At 40.3% G+C, this 27628-nt stretch overlaps 2 protein-coding genes across 2 annotated transcripts; both read right to left on the bottom strand.

The window, feature by feature from the left end:
- Window positions 1-362: 362 nt before the first annotated feature.
- On the bottom strand, window positions 363-7681 carry spdl1 (spindle apparatus coiled-coil protein 1). The gene is made up of 14 exons (XM_035161319.2): window positions 7585-7681; window positions 5354-5515; window positions 4915-5091; window positions 4129-4323; window positions 3733-3882; window positions 3433-3531; window positions 3186-3296; window positions 2953-3093; window positions 2562-2668; window positions 2068-2188; window positions 1493-1559; window positions 1196-1387; window positions 1014-1092; window positions 363-865 (listed from the first exon to the last, which is right to left on the bottom strand). Exons 2-14 carry the CDS (start codon window positions 5513-5515, stop codon window positions 718-720), a joined length of 1749 nt encoding a protein of 582 aa, XP_035017210.1. The 5' UTR covers window positions 7585-7681; the 3' UTR covers window positions 363-717.
- A 522-nt stretch (window positions 7682-8203) lies between these two features.
- trappc11 (trafficking protein particle complex subunit 11) lies at window positions 8204-26773 on the bottom strand. Its single transcript, XM_035161318.2, has 30 exons — window positions 26509-26773; window positions 25178-25406; window positions 24793-24962; window positions 23150-23220; window positions 22718-22832; window positions 22498-22597; window positions 22262-22335; window positions 21458-21554; window positions 20419-20552; window positions 19086-19227; window positions 18172-18265; window positions 16307-16386; window positions 15959-16037; window positions 15400-15454; window positions 14988-15133; window positions 14359-14420; window positions 13954-14086; window positions 13547-13677; window positions 13081-13206; window positions 12781-12974; window positions 12517-12665; window positions 12216-12337; window positions 11977-12096; window positions 11761-11826; window positions 11127-11283; window positions 10889-11000; window positions 9891-9982; window positions 9586-9719; window positions 8668-8835; window positions 8204-8585 (listed from the first exon to the last, which is right to left on the bottom strand). The coding sequence occupies exons 2-30, from the start codon at window positions 25382-25384 to the stop codon at window positions 8541-8543; spliced, it is 3375 nt and encodes a 1124-aa protein (XP_035017209.1). The 5' UTR covers window positions 25385-25406; window positions 26509-26773; the 3' UTR covers window positions 8204-8540.
- Between the last annotated feature and the right edge of the window lie 855 nt (window positions 26774-27628).

The following is a 27628-nucleotide window of genomic DNA, read 5'->3' as shown; positions in this document are numbered from 1 at the left end:
GAATTATTCAAACATCAAACAGGGAGAAGTATTCAGAAACACTGCTGTCTCTGAGCTCTGCAGGTACAGTACAGTAGTTCATTCAACTTCATGGTTTAGCTTTTGCTCTGATGTGCCATGTCAGCTGTGAGAGATTATACAAACATGTGGTGTGTGTATTTAAAAATGATGTTTAATTGTGTCATGGTACCTTGAAAGGCTCTATATTAATTATTATTTTAATAGTTGAATTAACTCGAGGTGAACTCCGACCAAACTCAATTTCAAGTGTCGTAGCAAAGTGTCTGAATACTTACTGTATGTCAATGTGATATTTCAGTTTTACATTTTTTACACATTTCAAAAATTATACTTAAGCATTATGTGGTAATAATCTTTATTTTCGCATCAGGCAGAATAACAGAATGTGAACAAAGTGAAGGGGTCTGAATACTCTCTGAAATAATTCATATTCCTGTTTAAAAAATCTGGACACAGAATACTCTGTTGCAAATGTTTTAATATCGCAATATTAATATATTTTTTGACAGTGTAGAGCAAATAAAAAAAAAAATTCTGTAGAAAGATGTACAAGTAAATAGTCAAATCTAAATATATGATATATATTTATATCATATGAGAGAGAGAGAGAGAGAGAGAGAGAGAGAGAGAGGGGGAGAGAGAGAGGGGGAGAGAGAGATCTGAATGTGGTGGCACATAGTGTGTTCCAGACGAGGCCTACTGCTGGGCACACTGGTTCTCTATACTGCTGTTAGAGCTCACGTGGATCATCTCCACTGCTCTCTGTTTCTTAATCCTCTCCTCTCTCTTGTTCTGCTGCTGGTTCTCCTCCATGTCAGTCTCTGTCCTGTCAGTCACAGGATAACTTTAGGGGACCAAAACAAAAACACATTACAAAATTACTCAATATTGTTTCCTATTCTTGCCAGATGATTTAATATCAGTAAAAGTTTAAATCTCTACACAAAGTCGTTTCTCGAGCGGTTGAGGCAGACGTGAGTACACACACTGACCTGAGGTTGGGAATCACAACAGGCTCCTCTCCACTGATCTTCACACATTTTGCAGCACGTGGCACAGTCAGCTCTAAACCTATTACAACAATGATTAATGAGTTTGGCACTATATTCATTTTATCTTGATTTGAGGTTCTGATCCTGTCAGCCCACACACTCCTGACTATAAATGCACACACCTTTTATGGAGCTTTGTGCCTCAGTTTTAGGTCTGATGTCAGCCTTGGGGTCTGTAGTCGTATATTGCGTTACATCGGTCTCCACAGTAACTATCTGCTCACCCTTGTCAAGTGTGCTTTCCTGAGAGGAGGGTGCAATATCCACAGGAAGTTTCTCTTTCTTCCTTTTCTGGATCAGATAAATTTTTGCCTCTGCAGACAGAAATTTACAGGAGGCAGCATCAGTTCAGTCATAACATAACATTTAAAAAGTACCTACATCCATGTCCTTAAAACCTTTGTTATTATTCTACTTACCTTTGGGTTCATATTTGTGTTGTAGCTCTTCTACTCGCAGCTGTAGTTTGATCTTGTCACTCTGAGTCTGCAGCAGGGAACAGAAGTATTAGGCACACTACGAATATCACAGTAAAATGCAGCATCTCCCATTGAGGAGCAAGGCTAAGTCCAATGTGTGAGACTGGCAACAATCAAAGCCAAGAGGAGAGATGGTTATGGATGCAGGAGGTGTTTCTGTAACTTAGTGTCATGTTAGCATCTGGGCAGCCATGTATCATTGTTTGCAGTGTATATTAACAGAATATGGATGTGTATCATTTCTTCTGACACCATTTCAGTGTTTTAGAACATCACATCATGAATCATTGTGTCTAACATCTATACAGCAGACAGAACAGACTGGCTTGGCTGCTCAAGCTGCTGACGTTTCAGTCACATAAAACACAGTCACACTTATATTATGCTGACATTACCCTTTCCATCTTTTCAAATCTGAGCTATGCTTTTCAAGTTTATGACTTTGTGATTAAACAATATTCATATTCTATAGACAGAATCCTATTTCATGCAGTATTTATGAAGCAGCCTGTTACCTGTTTGAGCAGCCGCTCAGATGTGAAGAGTTTCCTCTCCAGCTCAAGAGCTCTCTGGCTCTCTGACAAAGACTTCATCCTCTGCAGGGAAAGCTCATCCCCTAGACGTTCTGCATCTTTACTGAGGACACACACAAACCTGGAGTGAGCCAAGGGGGCAATTTATACACATATGACAAAGTCAAGTCCTATGTCAGTATTAGATACTGCAAGTGTTTCTGTAACCCATCAATTATTTTATTTCATTCCAAAATGACTTGATTGCATTGTTGAGTAAAATTAGCAATTTGTTTTTCACTGATAATTTCAACACCACTAAGCTCCATCAAATAATAGTCAATATGCTACCAATTAATGCAGATATTAAAATCATCTGACCACCACAATGAGAGGCATGACTTTGTCTCCTGATGTATGATGGGAGAATAACTGGCTCTGTAAAACAAGTTTATTCCAGCCACCATTTAGAGACATGGGGAGTCAGTTAGACTCACACAGTGTTGTTGAGCTTCATTTTGAGCAGGTCGGTGTAGTAGGTTTCATCTTGGCTATCACCGCTCTCAGCTCGAGCTAAATTAGCTGGCTGAGACTTCAGTATCATCTGCACACACGAACAAACACATATTAAACACAAGGTAAATCAAATGCATCATTAAACAAAGTTTATAGATTTTATGTGATGTTTTGTTAAACATATCTGTCAGTCCTCCTAGTGTGTTCATTTATTAATCATAATGAGATTTATTATTGTATTACTCCATACATACTGATAGATTAGCTGTGGATAAGATGACAGAAGTTGATTTTGTTTGCAAAGCATATGTCCATTGGAAAGTGACTTATTTTTTTCTCTCCATTAAAATATGAGTTGTTGTAAGCACGCACCTCAACCTTCTCCAGTCTTTGTAGTTTAGTCATGAGACTTTGGATCTCTCCATTCTTCTCTGACAGCATGGACTGGAGTCTCTCCAGCTGAGCAGGGTCAGCCCTGGAACCTTGGAGCTGCATCAGAGTGGCTACTTGAACCTGCACAACACATGTATATCCACACATGTAACAATTGGTTAAAAAACAAACAATAGTGCATGTTTATAGCTATGTATTGTGACACATAGTACCTTCATGCGCTGCAGCTGCTGTTTGCTGAAGCCATGTTGTTTCTGCAGGGACTGATACTGGACCTTCATACTGATCAGCTGTCTCTCCATCTCAGCCCGCTTATCCTCCAGCTGAAATACACAAGGTAAACACATTAACTGACTTCACAGGGTCAATTTTTCATTTAGACTCCTGTGTAGTACCTTGTATGCCAAACATTTTGGTGCATGTTGTTCCTGATTTTTGATAGACGGGGTTGGTTTTTACCTCAGCAAACAGAGAGTTCCCTTTGCTGTTGGGATCCTGCGCTTGCTGTCGAGCTTGATCCAACTGGATCTGGAGGTCCCGGTTCCCCTCACGAGATTTCTGTGCCATGACAGAGTGATATAAAAACATACAGTAAAATAATTGACAGACATAAGAGACAAAGACATACATAGACACAATGCTGGTTATCTCACAATGCAAAGCTGTGCAGTCTCATGTGGATGTTCCCTTCTCTCTTTGCGAGAATGACTTCAGACACAGACATTTTTTATCTCAGTTGTTAAATTGCGCTCTATTTACCTGTAATGCATTAAACCAGGAAACAGCCTCTTTCTCTCGCTCCTCTTTCTCCTCTGTGATTCGCTCCAGGTGACGCTGCAGGCTGCTATTGGTCAGCTCCAGCTGCTGCTCTCTGTACTGACATTCCTGCAGAGTCTGCTCCAACTCCACCTGGTACACAAAGAAAATCTGCTTATTTACTAGTGCAACTCCAACCGGGGTTAAAAAAATGGCATTACCATTCGGAATGAGCTGAAATACAGGTTGGCCATTTTCAGACATTGGGTCCAGACCGGATGTTGCCTTTCACACATAAACAATGCAGCAGGAGATTCTCTGGTTCTCCAGAGTTCAGTGCATGTCTGAAAGCCGCTTTATTCAGGAAGTGGCAGCAGCAGCCTGACTGCCTCCCCTCACCTTAATGGTCTCCAGCTCCATGATCTTCATCTGCACCTCCATCATCTCAGATGTCATGGAGCTCCCGGTGTGTTCATTAAGAGCTTGCAACTCTTCCATTTTGTTATTAAGAGTCTCAGTCTGCACTTCAAGTTTGTGTTTGAGTTGTCTCTCATTTAGCTGGGATTCCTCCAGAGCAGACTGCAACCTCAGTATCTGAAAAAAGTACACAGATACATCAAGTTCTACAAGCAATTAACTTCACATGGTTCTGAGGTACTGAATACACACAACCATTTGTTAGTTTTCCCCTCGGCCACTTTAATACAAAATGTTTTAGTCTCGAAATTACATAGATGTATCTGTGAAACTACAAGCTTTAATAATAAAATGTTTGACACATGACAAATGCAGTGAATGCTACTTAAAAAATATGACAAAAAATACTCAAAGATGCATTCATTAATCTGTTAATTTGGCATCTGGAAAAAAAATTGATTGCTGATAGCTAATTGAGCACCCTGAAGCTGAAGGCCACAACTTCCACAGCTCTCTGATTATACAAATTAAGACGGTAAAAAGCCGCAGAACTGCAGGGTTGGTGGTAATTCACTCGGTGTTTGGAAATCAAAACCATGTAAAGGTCATTCTGAGAGGACATCACAGAATAACAAGAATCAAACATTACATTATATTTAAGTGGTGGTACAGTCAGTTCATGTTAGTGTTACTAATGACATTAATATTGGCTCTGTGTCACAGTAAACTGTGACAGCGAGACAAACAGACCACACTAAGTTAGTGTACCTTGTTGGTGAGCTCACTGAGTGCCATGCTGTGGTTCCTCTCCAGATGCTGCTGTTGTTCCTGAAGCTGCTGTCTCTGCTGGTTCTTTATACATTCATAGTCTGACTTCAGTGACTGCAGCATCCGAGTCTTCAACTCCACATCCTTCTGCAAGGAGTACTTGTCCTGCTCAAGGGCCTATGATACACACATGACACAAGGTAAGATATAGGGACAATGCCCAAACTTTACTGTGAACAATATTCTTTGCAACTATTTTGTCTTGAAAGAATAGTACTTATAAGAACTGCTGGCATTCAGTTTGTTTTGAAGAAGTGGATAATATCTTAGACCTGGAAACATGAAACTGAAACTATCTGCACAGGTATATACCAATAGAGGTAGGAGAAAAAATGTGTGGGTTTATTGTGATTTACGTCACCTCAGTGCAGTGTCATACCTCAAGTGCGTTGGTCATCTCTACTCTCTGTTCATCCAGTGTGTTTTGTAGTTCCATCTGCTGCTTGAGGAGATCTAATCCAGCCTGAGCAGCCTGGTGGACCTGCTCCTCCCTCGCCTTCAGCTGGTTCCTGAGCAACTCTAACTCCTCTGCTGCTGCCATCTGCAGTCGGGGGGAAAGGGATAATCATGCTTCAAGCACAGTGCTGACTGCAACCCATCACACGCCTCACTACATTTTTAACTCTGCACCCCAACATCCAGCTGCTCTTGGGTGACATTCATTGTGTGACAACACAGGGACCAAATACTTATCACTGTCAGCATGTTTACACATTTAATTATGATATCCTTGTCAGGTTCAAGAGTGTGTGGCTGCAATGGGCCTGATTAAAATAAAGCAGGGTTTCCTGATGTATTTCGGGTGTGTGTGGTAATGTGCAATGAGCTGTATGGAGCTGGACAGAAGAGAAATACACAAACAATGATGGCATTGTTTCCCAGTACTGTGATTTGACATTGCCTAGACAGGACAGGACAAGACCGGCTGACTGACTGATGTTCCCAGTCGTATTTCCACGGAGTTGTTGAAGGAGCCTGAGCGTACGCTCCTCCATGGTTCTTTCTTCCGGTAACACTATCCTTAATGTGTGTTTTGGTGTATTCCAGAGTGAGCCCAATTCCTTAACCTTTCCCAGTTACCTTGCGCCCTAACTAGAGGCCATCCCATCAACACTAATGGAAACCGCCAGCAATCTGAAAGTTATCTTTGATCCGGACTCGTCCTCAGATGCACATTTAAAACAAAATTCACTGCCTTTTTTCACCATCACAACATTGCAAAAATCAGGGCACATCCTGTCTCAAAAAGTTGCAGAATAATTAGTGAAAAACAAATCTCTTCAATGTATTGTAATTGGATTTCCCCCCAAACACTCCAACACTCATTGACGTCTGTATTGACAGTAGAAATCCTTTGCTGTCTCTGACATCCACAATGGGATTTCATAGTAACAAGCTGCTTAGACTTTGTCTATATTTTAAACTACCTTTACAAAAACACTACAGCAAGACAAATAGAACAATGTAAAATAAAATGGACCATTTCCTAAACATATAAAAGATTTACAATCCCTTTGAACTGGGGTAAATATATCAGTGTTTGTTCTTTAGAAAAACAACATTGTCTGATGTCTGTAGACAGATCACTGTTGCCTATCGACAACTCACTGAGTCACTGCAAGGATTTACTTGTCTTTCTTCTCACATCATTATTTTCTCTTACAGTTACCAACACTTTCTTTTGGAGCTCATCATTGGTGACTGATTTATGTATTGGCTGTTTAATGGATTTTGTCATGAGACGCTTGTCATGAATTTATTTCCTTTGTGGCAACAGAACATGTGACAACTGGACTAACACTTTAAAGCTGATTGACTCTGTAAGACTACTACCCCGAGATTCAGGATATTTTTGGGGATTCTTTGTAACCGGAAAAAAAAAATGGAACAGCCCTACTGTAATATGAATATTTGTCAGCAGTATATCTTAAATGTCTCATTTATGATTTTTGTATTTGTGCATATTCAGATTGAACTTGCTCAGTGTTTCATTGTGGTTGTTGCTGTGTTGGTTTTGCAATAAAAAAAACACATTAGCAACAATAAGGCTACAAACAACCCACAATGCATCACTCCGTAAACAGACTGCAGCGAGTTACACTGCCAGTCGCTCCATTCAAAAATAATATCTGTTGTAACTAATAAACACAAAATTGGTTCTAAATTAAATGTTTAAACCCAAGTTTAACAACCGAGTCTCACATTATCACATGAAGGGCATAACCCGTAACAGCACATGGCTCTTATTTATCTGCTGTTGTAACGCTAGTGTTGAATAATGAAGCTAGTGGACGACATGTCGTACATCTACTTTACAAATCGGAAACGGGTCTGTTCCAGCTGCAGGAGGTAGAGAATAGATGTGAGCGATCAAATAGAAACAGCAGCTTGTTGCCACTACCCGCCGACAGACACAAGTAACTGAGGTTTCGTGTCAGACTCAGCTGTTAAACCACAGCCGGCAATTCTGGCGCAGGAGCTTTTTTTAATCACAGAGGCCGTTAACGCTTCAATTTCCGTTGGGGCGACAGTATACCGTCAACAAGAAGTACTAACATTTACTAACGTTAAAAACAGACATGATTAAACGACACACGTGAACATGTTTACCTTGTTAGTGAACAATCCTCTGTCAACGCCACGAACCGCCAGTTTGAATTCAGTTCTACCAAACTCTCGCGACACGAGACTGCCCGAACGAGAGTCGTGCCTGATTGGCCAGACAGGTCCAGCTCAGCCAATGAAAAGCCAGGGGCAAGAGTGTTGGCTACTCATAGATCAAACAGCGGCCTCCAGTGGAGCCTACCAGAACGTCCCTCACCATCACATCTGGAAACACGGGCTTTCTAGCACATTTTGTCAGAAAGCAGTCATGCTGCTCCGCTGGAGGTCTACACACTGCTGGGTATCCTGTTTTCCGTTTCTCATCTCATCTTTTTATTTCATTGCGAAATAGTACCTCCTAAAATATTAATGTTCACTTTCATCAAACAAAACAGACTTAAGGCAAAGCTGGATTCTGATGTACAACAAACCATGTAAAGTTTACTTTTAAATCACTATGTAGTTGTGGTGAATGTAGCTGCTCTCGACTTTGTTGCAGTTACATTTTAAGCCTGAATAAAAGTTGTGTCTGTTTTTGGAGCAGGTACAACTGTCCACCATTTTTGATTACACACTAAAACAAAGTTGACTCTGTGTATAGCAAATGCTTAAGTTACACAAATTGTTTCCATCACTTTAGTTTAATCAAACCTTCATTACATTCAGTTACAATGTATTACACTCTACCCAAATTTCCATATACATCACACAAGATTAATACAAGATTTTTTACTAAACATGAACATCAGAATATCAGGTTTCATTCACCAGCCTCATGTCATGCTCCCATCACGTCATCACATTCACTCACAACACTACACTCCTGATGGTCAATGGATGCTTTTCCTGGTGTGTTTTTACACAACAATGTAAAACAAATAGTGTTATTGTCATCTGTGAGGACTCATACATCAAGAACAAGCAGATTTATTTCATATTACAGTCAACAGGTTGTGTCCTTTTTAAGCTGCAGCAATGGAGGCATCATCCAGCTGTCGACCCTGAGGCTGAGGAGAAACAAAGAGGAAATTATCTTTACATTCACAAAACGATGACTGAGGTGTTATCTCAGTGGTGTGTGTGTGTTACCTTGACAAAGATGCGCTGAGGCAGGAAGCGTCTCAGTGTGTGTGTGTTGGTCGTTGCGCTGCGGGGTAGGCTGATGTTGAGCTGGGGCAGTGTTTGGTAACCAGCCATCAGAGGGTAGTAATTATACAGCATCTGCTGCTCAGAGCCAGGGAGGATACGGAGACGCACCTGCACACACATATTCAAACTCCACATGAATGCATCTTCTTTTTCATGCATTTGTTACTCAAATACATACTTTCAATTTCCAAAGGGTGAACAAAGGCTGCATCAGTTAAACAGCCATAGTATGAAAACTGCAGATAGATTCAAAACCGTGAATAAAGTGAAAGTGACTAAAACGGCTCAAGATCTAGATCTCTCCAGCATAACTTCTCAAAGGTGAACACATCCTCCTATACAACATGTATAAACAGATTAAAGTATACGATTAAATATAATTACATATATTCCCCAAAACAAATGTATCTGTTTGCCTGTTTGTTTGGTCTTTTTCAATCTGAAAGCTGTGGATCAAAAGTTGGTCCCGGTCCAGATCACTGCTAGATAACTTGGTAACCATGGAAACCCACATGTGCATGAGTTGTGGTTTGCTTCTTTCCAGTACAACATCATTTAGTAGTACCTCACTAAAAGTCTGTGAAACAAACATTTACTATTCCCTGTTATACAACTGAACTAAACATCTCACTCTAGTTGTTTCTTCAGGAGCTGATAACAGGTTCGCTGCACATCTTCTTGCAAAGATTTGTTTCAAGTAAGTCAGTGTGAAACTGACAAGAACCAAAAGCAAAAATGAATTATTTTTTTCTTGGGTTCAGACGTTAGTCTATTATTAGCTTTGACCCAGCTGATTGAAATGCAGTTATGTCTTCTTTAATTTGCCAAATCCTTATTTAAAATAGAGCACAGCTGTACCTGTTTGAGTCCAGAGAACATGAAGGCATCAGAAGGTTCAACAGCCATCTCCACCTCCTGCACCACAGCTGTTCTGTTCTCTATGTGGTAACGAACTGGTAGAGACTCTCTGACTCGGCCGAATGAGGGTAAATCTACACCAAAATGAAACAATACATACAACATAACTGACATGTACAGTAGGTGCAAAACAACACCTATAAGATCAGAGCCATTAAAACACAGTATTATGTGCACAAATGTTTAACATGTGTTACATTTGTGTACAGTGAGTGTGTTATTCCTTGAACTGGGAATATACTGACCAGCGTGGATGTAGAGAGGGACAGACTCCAGGATGACATGAGGTAGAGTGACTGTCGTCTGGATGAGAGGACTGTCTGCACTGGAGGGTTTCCTGTCCAACATAGTAAAAACAGAGTTAACAAACCAACGCATCTCGTGTGTGTGTGTGTGTGTGTGTGTGTGTGTGTGTGTGTGTGTGTGTGTGTGTGTGTGTGTGTGTGTGTGTGTGTGTGTGTGTGTGTGTGTGTGTGTGTGTGTGTGTGTGTGTGTGTGTGTGTGTGTGTGTGTGTGTCCTGGTATTAACATCCCTCCTGAGTAATCTGATCACTAGTGGTCAGCACTAAGTACAGGTCTGAACACACCCAAATGCGTCTTTAATGTGTCCTGTGTCCGGTCTCTCAAACCATATTTGGAGGTGATCTTGGGCCCATATGAAGGATCGCCTACTCAGCAGACGTCCTCTGACCCATTGCAGTTTAAAAGTATTTTTACGCTTTTCAGTGTCCATATGTTGATTTGTTTGTAGCCACCGTCACAATATCAACACTGACCACCAAATAATGATTGATACTTTTTTGATACTTTCTTGCTACGCCGACACACACAGACGCACATTGTCATCTGACACATCTGTAAAGTCAAACTGGGTAAAACATCATTTTGGGATTATTTGCATATAGAGCAGGGAAATGAGATCCAATTAAATGTGGTCACTGGAGACACATGCGGGATGCATCTTAATGCCAGGTGTGAACACACACACACTTGATGCTGTCCACTTGTGATTGGATCTGTTATGACAGATGTTAAGACCAGATCTGACCAGGGCCTCAGGCTACCATTGGGGAAAATGTTCATACTAAAACTAATTAATGGGGCAGCGCTTGTCCTGTGTGATGATGCCTCTTAAACTGTGAAAAAGCAGATTTTCAGGTCTATAGTTATGGTGGGGTTGGGGCAAATGTCCAGGAAATAATAGATGTCCATGTATTATTCCTGTGTGTGTGCGTGTGTGTACCTCCTCCATGATATCAAGTACTGTCCTGTAGCCACCGTGTTATTGCTGTTGGTCAATGGTGGACAGCGGAGACAGAAGCACTCACTGGCAGACTCACCTTCCTGCAAAACCACTGCACACGCACACAGAACATTACAGCCATGAGATTTACATATCACTATTTGTATTGGAATAAATAATAACAGCTATGAATGTAAAAGAAGTCTCTGGAAGAGAATTTTAACAAGTTGTCAAGTACCTTCCTGTAGCTGTGAATGAAGCTCAGGTGTGTTGCTGGTCATAGTAAGGAGCTGTAGAGAGGAGGAGGCCAACAGAAGAGGCCAGGGAGATGAGGAGAGGATGTCTGTCATCAACAGGAAGGGAATGTCAACTGCTACACGGTCCAATGGCTCAAACTGCAATCACACAATTCAATTTTATTTGATTTGTATAGCGCCAAATCAGATAATTAGAATGTAATCATTATACATTATCTCAAGGCACTTTATGTTGAAGGTCGAGACTTTAAAAATGATAGAGAAACTCAACAGTTCCCACAATGACCAAAGTGCTTTTGGTGACTATGGAGAGAAAAAAAAATTCACATTCACAAGAAGTCTTCTAACCTTGACCATTGCCTTTTAACCACTACACTCTTATCAGTTCACCTTTGTGTCCAAATTATCATTTGTCAAATTTGAAGGAATTCTAATTCAAGGCATTTTTGAAATATCGTGTTCAAAAGAATGGGACCGTCAGACAGACAGACGAACAACCTGATAACATAATGCCTCTGGATACTGGCTGTCCCTGGTGCACAGGCATAAATACCTAATTTATTTAAACAGATCCCTTCTACACTTGATTTGCTAATAACTGATAAGGCTACACACCTTGGTGGATACAAACTTGACAGACACTTCAAATGGGACCACAGTCTCTATGGTAACCGTCTCATCCTGAAAGACAACAAAACAAGAGAAGAGTAAACCAAGTGAAAAACAAAGTACTCAGTATCTAAAATAAAAATAACAGAATACATAGAAAGCACTTTACATCTATATGGAAAATGTGTTGTTTCTGCCATTTAAAGGAGAATGAGGTTATACCTTATGACATTTGCAGACAATCTGTCGTCCTTCCACAGTGGTATCGATGCTGTAGGCCACATGGAACAGGAACACCCGTGGTCCAGTGGAAATACACCTCACATATATACAGCTCTCCAACTAGAAACAAACACATACAAAATAATTTGTGTTTATAGGTACAATGCACAAAACATTGTGTTCTATGAGTTTCTCAGGATAAACAAACCGAGAATATAGGCTTTTAAATGTGTCCGTACCTTTTCGCCTGGTTTCAGGTCACCCAGAGGGACGTCAGGAAGTAAAGCAGGTGCAGAATCATCACAAACCTTTGAGCCATCAAATGTAACGTGTGTGGTCTGGCTTAGGTTGGCATCCTGGCCTGGACAGAAAAATCAAGACGAACATAAATGTATGTAGTCTTCAATGATCTACACTAACTAACATTTGAAATAACAAAAAATGTTATCCTTCTGGTGGACAAGACAAACTAGAATAACTGTGCTTGTAATGGGAGCTTGCTTTTCTAACAGTATTTCTGCAGTACTTTTATCAAAGTACCTGGTTTGAGGCCAGCTGTTAGTTTTACATCCTTTGCCACACCCTCCTCCTGTGATTGGACAGTGAGGCTGATGCAGTACATTTCGTTGTTGAGGGCAGGAGGCTGGTGGCTCAGCTGAACTGAGATCTTTGGAACTCTTGAGATGATCCTTAACACACAAACACAAACAAACTTAACATTTCAAATTTCAGTCGCACTAAGTGCAGAGTGGCCAAAAACTAATAGAAATACTGGGTTTGTGTAATATCTTAACCAAGGCTTACATGGTGCTCTGCTGCATGATCAGGCTGTCCCAATCCATTTCTGGCCGTGTCTCAACGGCTCGCCCCAATCGGCGTGATGACCTACTGGCCAGCAAGGCTTCATGGGTAGAGGCTGCATCTCCACCTGCCCCTCTCCAGCTCAGAAACACACAGCGGCCAACGTCACTCCCCAGCATCACCTCAATACCTGTCATCTACATAAAATAACAGAGTTACCAACAATTACCAACAATTACCAACAATTACCAAAAATTACCAACAATTACACATGCACACGCACACGCACACGCACACGCTTACCTCAATCTTCTTGCCAACGTCTTCAGTCTTTGCTACAAAGCTGAAGTTGTAGCATTTGGTTTTCCCCGGCAATAAGTTCATACTCTCCTGACCTGACGACTCCACCACACACCACTGGTTGTACTCCTACACACAAACATAAACTTTTTTAGCATTTAAGAAAAACAAATAAGACGTTTAAATGTAAACATTCAATTTGATGTCAGGTTCCCCTTGTGCTACAATCTTGCACTTGATGTGTAGTATATCCTTATTATAATTTTTCTTTAATGTTTGCACAAGGTCCTTAATTTATTTTGGAAATAAAAACACAAGGTAGATTAATGAAGTACTGTAAAGTACTGTGTGACTGCATCTCACAAAAAATGCAGCTACTGGTTATATAACATAGAACACACCAACTCAAATGTTGAAATATAGAACTCTGTATGTGCTCCTTGTGCCTTTCGTATGTTTATGTGTGTACCTGGTTACTGAGGCTGACGGCAAGCTTGTTAAGTGATACAGGATGAGGACAGTCAGCTCGGAGGAAGACCTGAAGCTGGATGGGCTGGTCTACATGGAAACTGGGAGAGTGGAACTTGGCCTTACATTGGACTGGAGTCAGAGAGAAAAACAACTGATTATGCATCTACTGTACACACAACTGTGAATTTAATAGGGTGAGGGTTAGAAGTCTGTCTTTAGTTAGAATTAATATAACTTTTAAAAAAGAAAACTTAAAAAATGTACTCTTTAAATGACACATTGTTGTTGTCATTAGTGGCTAACCAGATTTAAGGCAAGGAGAAAAAGTCATTAAAGAGAACATATATTTCTAAAAGTCATAAGTTACTTTGAATAAATGTATGTGTGTAATTGGTGAACACTAACTGAATGGTATGTAGTCCTGCACTTCTATGGTGAGGTCATTTGATCCAGCTAAAGCCATGCGGTCATTCCACAGCAACCTGGCTGCACTGACAGAGGCTGGATCACACTCTGGCTCAGGATCAGGAACCTCATTCTGGGGACGGTGAAACAGAAGGACAGGAAACATTTGAACAAAGTAAGAGAATACACTTAAACTGTCCTTGGTCACCTTGGTCTGGACTAACTTCATAACATACACAACAATTCTCTGAGGCCTTAACAAAGCCATTTTACTTCTTCCATATTACTTCTTCCACAGTATTTTTACAGTTTTGTTGTATAGTCTTATTGACCTCATATATTTTTTCGTTGTATCTCAGCATGTTTGGTAGAAAAACTGTGTTGAAGCAGATTTAGTCAGCTCACCATCATGGCTTTGATGAGATTCTTCTCAATCCTTCCCTTTTGTTCTTGCTTCAGTGTTGATGCTAGAAAACAAGTGAAGTCACTGCTTTAAGTATGGTTAGTTTGGAGCACTAAAACAGTGACTGCCTCAGATTAAAAACATATCAACGTTATCATTTCCTAAATAGGTCAGAGCCAGACCTCATTTAATGAATTTTTTTTTGCAGATCTCAAATAAATAAAAAACAATGTGCACTCAAGCGTTATTAAGGAAAGGACAGACAACATGACTTGTGGCTGATGCCCTCATTAACAACATGCTGCCTATCAACAATGTGAGGGTTTTAAAAGACACAAATACTTTAGTACTCTTTAGATTTGCTCTTTTTGTGAAGTTCTGTTGTTTTAAAAGGCCATATTCAGAATTCATTATATTCTACAGTATATTATACTCAAGAAAACATCTGGCCATGACACAGACGATTTTGGGAATCACAGCCACAGTAGGTCAGGTCAGAACCATCTCAAGTTAAGTTAAAAAGACTCAAAACAATGAGTTGAACAAACTGGATTTTATCCATCGTACAAGAGGTAGACAATGGTAATGCGCCCCTGAGGTCTCAGTATTTGTTGGTATCCTGGTTGCTTACCTCTGCCCAGCAGCTCCATGCAGTATATGATGTAGTCTTTGACACTTGCCATTAGATAAGCACAGCGCAGAGCAGTGGTCAATATGGCTGTCAGGAGTTCCCACCATCGCTCTGTACGATAGTCACACATCACATAGTCCAAAAGCCTGATAACATAACACACATATGTTTAATGAGGAGAGATCTTATTCACTGATTTTCGACCAGACTCGAAGCAACACATGATACGTTTTAGTGTGACAATTAATTTAAACGCTCGTCTTTTATAAAAGTGCTTGAAGTTTGCAATTGTTTGGTCAAGAGCATGAGAGTTTGAACTACAAAAACATGACCTCCAGCTGTTTCTGTAAACACTGACATGGATATCAGAGCACAGAAGTGTCATTTACAGACAAATGTGTCTTTTCCTTACTTTAGGGCTTTGGTGTAGTCCTTAGCATGGTAGTATTCCTCTCCCATTAGCACCACTAAGAGACAGACAGATAAGTAGCATTACAAGGTTAAACATGGACTTAGCAAAACAACAAAGATCACCAATCATCAGTCTGAAGATGAGCTGTGGTCACAAAACGTCTACATAAGTGTTATATTAATTTCCACAAGTGAAAATTCAATACAATGACAGCAAACAGATTGGTGTAAGTGTATGCAATATTGAATATGACCAAGGGTTGGTCTGAGACATGTGGAACCAAATTATATTAGCAGTGTGAACAGAAATGTGTCCTGGGCCAGATTGAAGAACCACCTATGCAGCTGATGTCCCCTGACCTGCTACAGTCTCATGATGAACAGAAAACCTTAAACATGTCTCAGTGTTTCATCTGCATTGATTTATTTGTGGCCACCACCACAATATCAACTTCGACCCCCACTTATTGATTTTACTATTTCCCAATGTTCACATGGGGAAAATGTCATCTTGTTGTAGAGGTATGCAGCACATTGATTGAGAGCACAATGATACTCACTGAGGTGACTCTTCATTCGGGGGCACTTGTATTTCTTAAACTGGGCAACAGCATTACTGAGAAGTGCTATTATCAGCTCCTGTAGAGGCAGAGCCAGAGATAGGAGCATGCTTTATTACACAGAATGCTGAAGGGGGTGCACACTGCAGGGAATATCAATATGTAACAGCAGAAGGTGCATTATTTTAAGAGTGGGCAGCACACAGTAATGTATGCCTCTACAAATAAACGTCATCATTTAACAAGGGGCAGTCAAATTAATAAAACCAAAATAATATGACATATCATAATCACATTTAAAGCTACAATATGGCCACAGCTATATATTAAGGGAGTGTTTGCACTTACAGAATGTGGTACATCTCCCTCTTTGATCTGCAGAGCCAGAATCGCTGTCTTTTCCTTCTCTGCATCTGGAGGATCAATACCTGAAGTACAAGCATAACAAAGTTCATATACAGTGGGGCAAAAAAGTATTTAGTCAGCCACCAATTGTGCAAGTTCTCCCACTTAAAAAGATGAGAGATGCCTGTAATTGTCATCATAGGTACACTTAAACTATGAGAGACAGAATGGGGGGAAAGAATCCAGGAAATCACATTGTAGGATTTTTAATGAATTAATTGGTAAATTCCTCGGTAAAATAAGTATTTGGTCACCTACAAACAAGCAAGATGTGTGGCTCTCACAGACCTGTAACTTCTTCAAGAGGCTCCTCTGTCCTCCACTCCTTACCTGTATTAATGGCACCTGTTGGAACTCGTTATCAGTATAAAAGACACCTGTCCACAACCTCAAACAGTCACAATCCAAACTCCACTATGGCCAAGACCAAAGAGCTGTCAAAGGACACCAGCAACTAAATTGTAGACCTGCACCAGGCTGGGAAGACTGAATCTGCAATAGGTAAGCAGGGTGGTGTGAAGAAATCAACTGTGGGAGCAATTATTAGAAAATGGAAGACATACAAGACCACTGATAATCTCCCTCGATCTGGGGCTCCACGCAAGATCTCACCACGTGGGGTCAAAATGATCACAAGAACGGTAAACAAAAATCCCAGAACCACACGGGGGGACCTAGTGAATGACCTGCAGAGAGCTGGGACCAAAGTAACAAAGGCTACCATCAGTAACACACTACGCCGCCAGGGACTCAAATCCTGCAGTGCCAGACGTGTCCCCCTGCTTAAGCCAGTACATGTCCAGGCCCGTCTGAAGTTTGCTAGAGAGCATTTGGATGATCCAGAAGAGGATTGGGAGAATGTCATATGGTCAGATGAAACCAAAATAGAACTTTTTGGTAAAAACTCAACTCGTCGTGTTTGGAGGAGAAAGAATGCCGAGTTGCATCCAAAGAACACCATACCTACTGTGAAGCATGGGGGTGGAAACATCATGCTTTGGGGCTGTTTTTCTGCAAGGGGACCAGGACGACTGATCCGTGTAAAGGAAAGAATGAATGGGGCCATGTATCGTGAGATTTTGAGTGAAAACCTCCTTCCATCAGCAAGGGCATTGAAGATGAAACGTGGCTGGGTCTTTCAGCATGACAATGATCCCAAACACACCGCCCGGGCAACGAAGGAGTGGCTTCGTAAGAAGCATTTCAAGGTCCTGGAGTGGCCTAGCCAGTCTCCAGATCTCAACCCCATAGAAAATCTGTGGAGGGAGTTGAAAGTCTGTGTTGCCCAGCGACAGCCCCAAAACATCACTGCTCTAGAGGAGATCTGCATGGAGGAATGGGCCAAAATACCAGCAACAGTGTGTGAAAAGCTTGTGAAGACTTACAGAAAACGTTTGACCTCTGTCATTGCCAACAAAGGGTATATAACAAAGTATTGAGATGAACTTTTGTTATTGACCAAATACTTATTTTCCACCATAATTTGCAAATAAATTCTTTAAAAATCCTACAATGTGATTTCCTGGATTCTTTCCCCCCATTCTGTCTCTCATAGTTGAGGTATACCTATGATGAAAATTACAGGCCTCTCTCATCTTTTTAAGTGGGAGAACTTGCACAATTGGTGGCTGACTAAATACTTTTTTGCCCCACTGTATAACCAACACCTTTCTAACACCATGTCAGACACTTACTCCTGAACAGATGATGATTTTGCAATGCAGTGCCCTGAATTACGTCATTCTTTTTTCACTTTCTTTTGTGTAAGCATTACTCCGTCATTGGAAAAAGAGTGTGTTTGTGCTTACTCTGGTGTCCTTGTCTCCATGATCTCTGCCCATAGAAGTCCAGTGCTCCACTTTGGGTGTCCAGTGGGTCAGGGGAAGGATAACTCGCTCCAACCTATTATCAAAAATAAATTTAAAGTTAATTGGACATTCAACTAATATAGCTAAAATAGTATCAGTCGTTCATGTCAGATTTAAGGTGGTGAATAATATGTGCAATATTCTTCTGCAACTGAATATATTAAAAGGGATAGTTCACCTGAAAACGATGCTACCGGTACTTATTGCGAGTTCTCGCTGATCTCATCTCGCACACCCTTGGGCGAGAGCTAATGTGCAGTGAGTGCGTGCAAACGTGAACATGGCCCCAGGTAGGACGATAACAGCAGACATTCAGGCTAAAAACATGGTGTAAATGATGCCTTTTCGAATCGAATATGAATGTCGGAGCTTGCGGACACTTGGATGACATCATAGGAGCAGTATGGAGGCATTTTATGTTGTTTTTTTAAGTTTGAAGTGGTCCCCAGTTACCTCAATTGTATTGGAGTTGGCTGCAACGCTGTTTACCCCGGAAATTCCAAAAGTGTTTTGTGGATTCAAACACATCCACCCCTCCATCGACATAGTAGATAATGAGCGAGTTTTTGTGGGAACTGTCCCTTTAATTAATCAGCTAACACAAAGCTATGCAAAGTTAGCAACATTAAGTAGGACCTGTAATATGTTTGCACACTCCCTGCTCTGATTGAAACAAACAGTATATGTGCAAATGATAGGTAGCTTTCATGTATATTATTAGTTGTGGTACTAGCAGCAGTAATAGTACCAGTGTAGCAGTAATAGTTGAGATGATAAATGTCTAGTAGTAGTACTAACAGTACTATTACTTGCAGTAACAGTTAGGGAAGTTTTACCAGCAGCAATATTGTCACCTGACAGAGCTGTTGAGCCAGCTGCTTCCTCTCCTGGCTGTAACAGGCAGCCTGCTGGTAGTAGAAACCAGGGTTCTGGGTCTGGATGGCTGTCAGACCCAATTTTATCGCTTCATCAAACAGTTCACCAAATGACTGGAACCTGACAAAAAAATAAGCATGAACAAAAAGGAAGAGTTGAGTCCTGAACTTTAGACATTAGGGGCAGGCAAGCAGGGATAAGGACTAGATCCTGACATTTGTGTATGGAAGACTGTAAAGATAACTGTGCTTTTACAGTATTGGTCACAGGGTTTTCCCTTTGAAATTTGCTCTGGTGAATCAAAGTGGCTGAAGGATCATTTGCATCATAATTGACAAATAGGTGCTAAATGTGACCATGGTTCTCTAATAATAGAAGTAATTAAAAAACCAGGGATTACTGATGCTGCTGTTATAGACCGAAAGTCTCTGTGCAGCAGCAGAGCAGAGTCTCATCACAGAGTAGCAGAGTCTTGTCACATAGGAGGAGGATTTTTTTTAAAGGATGTAAAAACATTGTGGAAGTTTTGAGAGAGCAAGCAAGAAAGAGCGTAACAGCAGGGCAAAAACAACTCGACAATGAAGCAAAGGCAGAAAACACTAAGTTACAGATTCTTTAAAAAAATACTGCACTGAAGGTGTGTGCCTCCGCCAACTAGGGAAGTTTACGTCTACAAAAACTTTTTTTCCAGACTCATATGAGGTCACTGTGACCTATGACCACTGAAATCTAATTAGTTTATCTTTGAGTCCCAGTGGCCACTTCTCAAAGTTGAAGAAATTCCCTCAAGGCAGTCTTGAGACATCACATTCAAGAAGCCAAAAACGTAATTTGAGGCCACCATGACCTTGCCATTGGACCTTTGACCACTAAAATCGAATTATTTAATCCGTGTGTCCAAGTAAACATGTGTGCCAAATTTGAAATAATTCCCTTGAGATGTTCCTGAGATATCACATTCACAATACAAAACATTTCACAGTGACCTTGACCTTTGACCATCAAATTCGAATCAGGTCATCCATGAGTCCAAGTGAATGTTTGTGCCAGATGTAATGAAATTCACATTGGGTATTCTTGACATATCACGTTCACGCGAATAGGACAGATGGATGGATGGATGGACAGACAAGCCGAAAACATAATGCCTCTGGCCAATGGCTGTTGCAGGCAGAAAAGGGGCCTAGAAAACGTTCAGATCATAATGAACGTGTTTCAGGACAAATTAAGACTATGACAACACAGTTTAGGTAATTAATGGGAAATACTTTCTTCAAGAACATTCAAAAGGTGCAGGCGCTTGTGTCTTACTGTTTAGACATCCATGCAGCGTGTTCAAAGGCCAGTTCAGCACTGCCAATCTTCTTCTTACACAAGTCGATGTGCTTCCTGAACTGGGCTATAGCATCTAGAGGAGTGTTGTGCTGGAAACACAGACGACAGATCTACACAGACAATAAAGAAGAAAAAGTATTGAAAAATGCATCTAGAATAATTATTGCATTATATATTTTTATGCGCAAACTTGCTTATTCTGATTTCAAGTTCTCTGCATACACAACTGTGACTGATTGTCAAGAATAGTATAGGCACACCTCACTGAAGGAAAATGTTTCTGAGTGAACCTATAGAACTTACTGCTGGGCGATCTACCATGAGCATGTTTGCCAGAACCAGAATATACATGTTGGTCACACACAAAATTGTTTGTTTTTTTCAGTTTGGGTCACTGGGTCTGTTAGACATTGTTAAAACAATGTTAATTAAGGTAGATACATCTTTTTAGGACTGATGCCAAAGTAAAATACTGTTAATTTCAAGTCTCCAACATTTTTCCCACTGGCCAGTAGATCCGTTTTACTGGCTCCTTATTTTCACTGGTCCAGCAGGTAAACATTAAGATAACATCATGAAAATGATTGAATCATCATTTAATAATTACAGAGGCCTTAGTAGCAGTCATGCTCTGAGTATTAACACTATGATGAGCAGATTTACTACAGCTATGACTCATTTAGCTTCAGCCTCGTACACTGATGATGTACTGGGATCCCACGTTCCCTCCGTTCTTAGAGAATAGTGACTGTCTTCTCACAAACAGAAAGATCAATTTCAGCTCTTAGCCCAGTATGAACCTTTAGTGGTCCCAGGCCTTCAGTTTGGTCAAATCCTGATTAACCAGGGGCCTAAATTTATGTAACATTATTGCATTGTTGTAACCTTTCTGTCTAAAAATTGTGAGTGAAATTGAGAGCCCACCCAGGGATGACTACTGCCCTCACACTCTGTCATCCCACCAGTGGCAGTAGGAACATTTTGAGTCACCAAAAAAAAAAAACAAGAGACATACCTTATAGTTGATGAATCCAGCCATAGTTTTGATTTCTAACATGTTGGTCTCGTGGGCTCTGAGCTCATGGACAAGGCTGTATGCAGTTCTGTAATACCTATAAAAACACAAACACACTCAGCAAGGTAACACTTTGACAATGATAAGCTCAGGTAAAGAGCAACCATTTATCATATTGTTTTGGTCTGAACAAAGAATAAACCAAAAGCACTTGGTTAGTTAAATTGTTGAACTCATGAAGTGGAAGACTTCAAATACTTTAAACAATCGAAGTAAAATTTCTATCTATCAGTTTTTCAGTCTTCTGTTTTACACACTCTTGGGGAATGATGGTGGTAAAAAATACAATAAGAATTGTGTAATAATGGCAGTGTTTCATGAGAAATAACACTGTGAAAATTGTTGTCATTATTTTAGAAGACCTTTAGACGACTTTCTTACTTTCTGAGGCCTGAAATATGACATCAGGTTCAGGTGCTCCACTCAGAAGTTAACCCATCAAACATTGAGGGCGTATTTGAGATCTGATCACTTGCATCGTATTCAGAGATGGTCTGAGATGCATGTGGCCACATTGCAAATATACTCAGATGACATCCTCTGCCCGCTACTGTTTGATTTTTTATTTATTTGTGGCGACATAATGATTTCCTTTTTGTTTTACTGTTTCCAATGAGTGATGTCTTCTTTAATTTTAAAGCTGTGAACAGTGCACTGATTCAATGAGCATCTCCTTACCCCTAAGAGCTGATCACAGTAATTTGTCAGTGAAAAACAAATGTAAATTATTGGCTTGAGACTCACTTCAGAGCGTTCTGCGTGTCCTGTTTCAGCTCACTGAAGAAAGCAATCTTGAACTGGTGTCTGACAAACAGCAGCTGGAAACACAGAGAGGGATCTGACATTTAAAAGTTGTTTTTACTTTATTGCTTGTCTTCCATTTGAGAAAATGTGTACAGTGTGAATATGCTGCATTAGATTGGACAGATGTTCAGACTTTCTCCACTCTCAATTAGTGGGTGTAGTGTGGTTGTACATACCTGATGTGTTGTCTTGTTAAGGAACTCCTTATGGGATTTGACACGACGAATCTCAGTGTAGTAGTACGTTTGAGCATGTTCATAGAAGGCATTCTCCAACCTGCAGGATTAGTCATTTTCTAAATCAAACCAGTTGAGTGCTGAATTACAAACTTTAGTTTCCAACATTACCCTCCTGCCCCATCGGTGGCCATGCAGTATCAATTAAATAGTTAATTACCTTATAATGTAGCCCACCAAGTGGTCAGTGTGCGGCAGTACGAAGAGACTCTTGCCTGACAGATCACACGCATTACAAAGAGCTGCTGCTCTCTCTGATGCTACCAGGTCCTCCCCTGTACACACAAGAATACTGATGATTTAGAACCAGTCAGAGACAGAGAAGATTGCAATGGTTTTGTTATGATCACAAAACACATGCGATAAAACAAAAATGCACATTCATGTTTTTGAAGCTGCTTTTACTTTAGTATGTCTAACAATCCCAGGGAATGAAAGCAAGTACAGTTTTTTGTCATTCAGTAGTACAAAGTTGTTTTGTAAGACTACCAGTCAGAGAGTGACTGGTAAAAACTGCACATTCAGAGTGAAACTTATGTGGATTGGACATGTCTAGTTTTATAGGATTCAGTGGAGGACTTGAGGTCTATACCTGGAGGTAGAGGAGTTTTCTTCTGGATTAGAACCACAGCAACCTTGGTGTTCCTGCCCTGAAGACTGGTCCTAAAGATAAACAAACAAAGCACAGATATCTGCAGGAGGAATTTACAGTGGTTGTGTTAATGCTCAGCATGTGCAGGGCAGTCCCTCTCAATGCTTCCCTGACTACCTTCTGTCTGTGAATTGGTACAACAGGGAAAACTACAATTAGTGCCAAGAGTTATATTTAAGACCATGGGAAGCAGCATGCTAAGAAACCAAACAAAGTGTTTTGTCTGTCAATTTCATCTGCTCCATGTCAGTCCTATCAGCAGACACATGCACACAACAAACATCATTCAGAGCTGCATTGGTCGGAGTGTGCATGTGTGTGTGTGCGCGCGCGTGTGTTTGTGTGTGTGTGTATTAAATTTATTCAAATAAAAATTATTAATCTACTAATCTTTTTTTATTCATCTACTATGTTAACACACATGACTTAACTTGGTATTAAGTGGCATTGTTTACACAGAAAAGTTGTACAACCCCTGCATGTACATGCTATCAAGCATTGGATTGTTTACTTGTCAGTACAAGATCACTCACAATGAGCTGTGCTTGTTCCTTAGAGCTCTTTCTGCAAACATCTCTCACCTCAAAACTTAGTGCTCACTATTAACAGATATTCTGTACATATATAAATTGGTAAAAGGCACTGGAAACAATGAGCAGAGTCCATTTTCTAAACAGAATAAACAGAGCAGAAAAGTAGGAACAAGATGGTAAGTTCACATTCAGAATCCTTGACACTGGGTTAATGTATCGTAAATAAATAAAACACTATAACTGACCCAATGAATCTTTGAATTGAAATGAATTGTCCCTCACTGAATATCACGAGTGGACACGCATGACCACATTCGGAGGTGGTCTGGGCCACATATGTCCACATTCTTTTAGCAGTGTATATCTGTCCTGGGCCACATATGAAGGACCTCCTACTCAGCTGATATCCTCTGACCCACAGATTCACCATGAATCAAACTTCTTGCTTCTCTTCTCGTTGATTTGTGTGTGACCACCACCACAATATCCACACTGATCACCCCATAATAATACTTTCCTTAAATTGGTCAAATCTTTCTTCACAGTGCAGCTGCACGGGATTCATTCAGACTCATCTCTCTAACTCTGTTTAGCTCGCATCCTGCTGACACACTCATCGGACACACTTGTGTACTCAGACTGAGTAAAAACAACATAACTTGGTCTTCGTGAGAAGAAATGACAACATGTTCGTAGGGGAGGTGAAATCCGATCTGAGATCCGATCATTAGACGCATGTAGGTCCACATTCAAATGCCAGGTGTGAACCCATGCACTCAGAGCTGTCCACTTGTGATCAGATCACAAAAATTGTCTATTGCCTATTGAATAACTCACCAATTTCGAGAAAAAAAGAAAAGAAATCAAGCTAAAACCATATTTTTATATTTAAATGTCTCTAAAAAAGGATCTATATCATCTTCGGACACCACACTAATTTTCTTTTTCTACAGAACAGACCCACACATATACAAAACATACATGAAAACTATGCAGAAAAATGTCACAATCAATCCCAAAGAAGCAAATGGGTACAGAAGGTAAACTGACCTGACAATCTCCACTTTAGTGGCACATTCAGACTGTTTCTCTTTCCACACTGGATCGTCCCAATCCAGTTCATAAAAGAGAACAACCAGAGCAGGTACCAGGTTCAGATGTTTATTCATCCAGCCTGTTTTCAGGATGCCTTTAGGGATGTACCACTCATAGGAGGTTCGCTGCATAGACAGAAAAGATACATCTGTTTAGAAACATTGAGAAAAACACCCTTCTCGCACAAAAAAAATTGTTTTGGTGTTTTAAACATCTGCACAGACAAATGCACACAGCGACTGTGTTACAATTGCATTACACTTTAGTTTGTTGGGACATTCCTTTCAAACTTTTTACAAACTTTTCACAAACTTTTCATTGAATTCTATCTGCCACTCACCTTGGTGCGACATTTAGGGTACTCATGGTCTCCTGGGAGAACTTTGAAAGAGATGGGGACTCTGTCTGCACGACGGTTGGCACAGAAGGCATCCCAGATGGCTCTGTGCACAGCATTGTACACCACATCCAGGCCGGTCAGAGCCACAAAGGCCATGGGCCGACAACATAACTCTGGAGGAAGCTCCCACTGGGAACCTGCCATCATGATTGTTCAATAATGGATACACCTTCACATGACAGAGCAACAAACGGAAAAGAGGCACTTGATTAAAATGGGACATTTCCGGATTCCTTCGAGTTAAAGTGAATGAAGGATCGTTAGGAACAGAATACAACAGAAAACAATACAGTAGAACACATTAAGCAGGCATAACCACACTGTGGCAACACATTCAGGCAGCTTTTCTGTACATCCTCTGAAAGTCAGTGTCTCCAGTGTTCTTCTGCAATAAATGTGTGTTCAATCATCCAACAAAAGGTTTCAAGGGATATTTGTGTGTAAATGTATCTTATCCCAAAAGAATTTAATTTTTCTTGTTTTCTTTAATCACTTCAACGTTGTATTAATAGTGGGTTCACGAGGCTCTGATTTTAAATGTTTGTCAGTACTTAATATAATTCCAATGCTGTTTCAGCAATTGCAATTCAATTATGTACAAAGCAAAACAGCCTTTTGCAGAGAGCAGCTATAACGTAGTAAAACCAAATTGTACATTGATGAATCGAGTATCAATATTCTATTGCGTTTCTGTTTCTACAGCTTGGGAAACTGATGATGGTATTGGTAAGTAAGGTTCTAAACTAAAATAATATATATAAAATAAATCGAGTGTGAGAGATCAGTGGAATGCCATTAGAGGATAACAACAACAAACGCTCATCGAAGAACCGGACGTGAACAGACAGAGGCTTTGTAGAGAGCCACTTGCAGGTCACGAGACCAGGGTGCTAGCGCTAGCTGTGCACAGGGGATCTTGTTAGCTCCTAATGCTGCAGTTGTGTTTGACAGGTTGGTCTTTGAACGGTGACACTTGTTTACATCGTACAGGCTGAGCTCAACAAGCGCACCTCTACTGGAGCGAACATGTGAATAGACACTGGGACATGTATTATCCATGAAACAATGTGCTGGAAATTCAATCAGCGGATGACATGCAATATTATTACAAGCAGTGTGTAGACATGCACACCGTTAAGACGAAAGCGGAAGTTAGTTAACTTCACTCGGCCAACACTACTAGCATTGCTCTTGTCTTATTAGAATCTTCGAATCGGTTCTACAAAATTGAATTAAATGTGAACGTATGGAAACATTACCCAGCAACTTACCTCATTACTTCAAGTGAACTGGTAATGCTAGGTACAGCTAGCCTGGTCGAGCTAGCAAGCTGCTCTCCACTGTTCCCAGTCTGCGTTAGCAAGAGGGCGAGGTTGGAAATGTAACTAGCATATACACATCAGGTGCAGTATTAGGCTGTGTCACTTGGCTTCAATCAAGTCCCAGCTCTAGTCGCCATTAGACAGCTCGTCACCGATGTCAACATCAAGGGATAGTTCAGCAGCTGCTGTTGAGGCAACATCCGGCTAGCGAACTAGTTAGCTGCCTGTGGCAAAACCAACACTTCCGGCCTGGCTTTTCAAAATTAAACGGCTATGCACAAACTTCATTGTTTGCAATTGATTACATTAATGATTTTAACAATATTGGCATATATATCCAATAAAGATGATCGATTATCGAATTCAAATTTCAACTGGAATGTCTATGAACATTGAGCATTTGATATGCTTAGCGCTAGAGGAAATGAAATAATATGAAATGATAAGCTGGAGAAAATGTAACTACTATGATTAGTTTTGTATGATAACAGTATGACGGCTGTAGCCCAAACGTCTGTATCGTATTTACCACGGGAAACTGTTAACACGGTAGGTTAAGTCAAATCTATGTAGAATGAACGTTCTAAAACAGCAATAGTTGGCCAAGGTGCTGTACAATCAAATAGCAAAAAACTAACAAAAAACACACACAAAACAACACAATAAAAACACAAAACATGTAAGTCAAGCTGGATTGATGACATCTTGAAGGTTACGTTAACACTACCCCTGTGTGTGTGCGCAATACATATAATAGTGTAATAGCATATAAAATAATACATTGAACAAGGCTGTGGCATGAGATTAAGGCAGCTTTTCAGAAGGGGCAAGTATTTGAATGTGCGTTCAATCGTTGATCCAATTAAGGAAACACATTAAAGACATCTGAAGACAGTTGAAGATAACCGACCCTTAATTTTAAGAGAAATTGCAGATTCTAAAGCAGGTGAAATGATGCAAAGTTTTTAAAAACTTTGAATTTTTAAAATAGATTTAGCTGGATAACTGCAAATTACAAGTAATAATTACAAGTTACAAGTAATAATCTATATTATAGAATACAGTTACT

The sequence above is a fragment of the Hippoglossus stenolepis genome, chromosome 7 (genome assembly GCF_022539355.2).
Source record: "Hippoglossus stenolepis isolate QCI-W04-F060 chromosome 7, HSTE1.2, whole genome shotgun sequence".
NCBI lineage: Eukaryota > Metazoa > Chordata > Actinopteri > Pleuronectiformes > Pleuronectidae > Hippoglossus > Hippoglossus stenolepis.
This window is presented reverse-complemented; position numbering and strand designations above follow the sequence as displayed.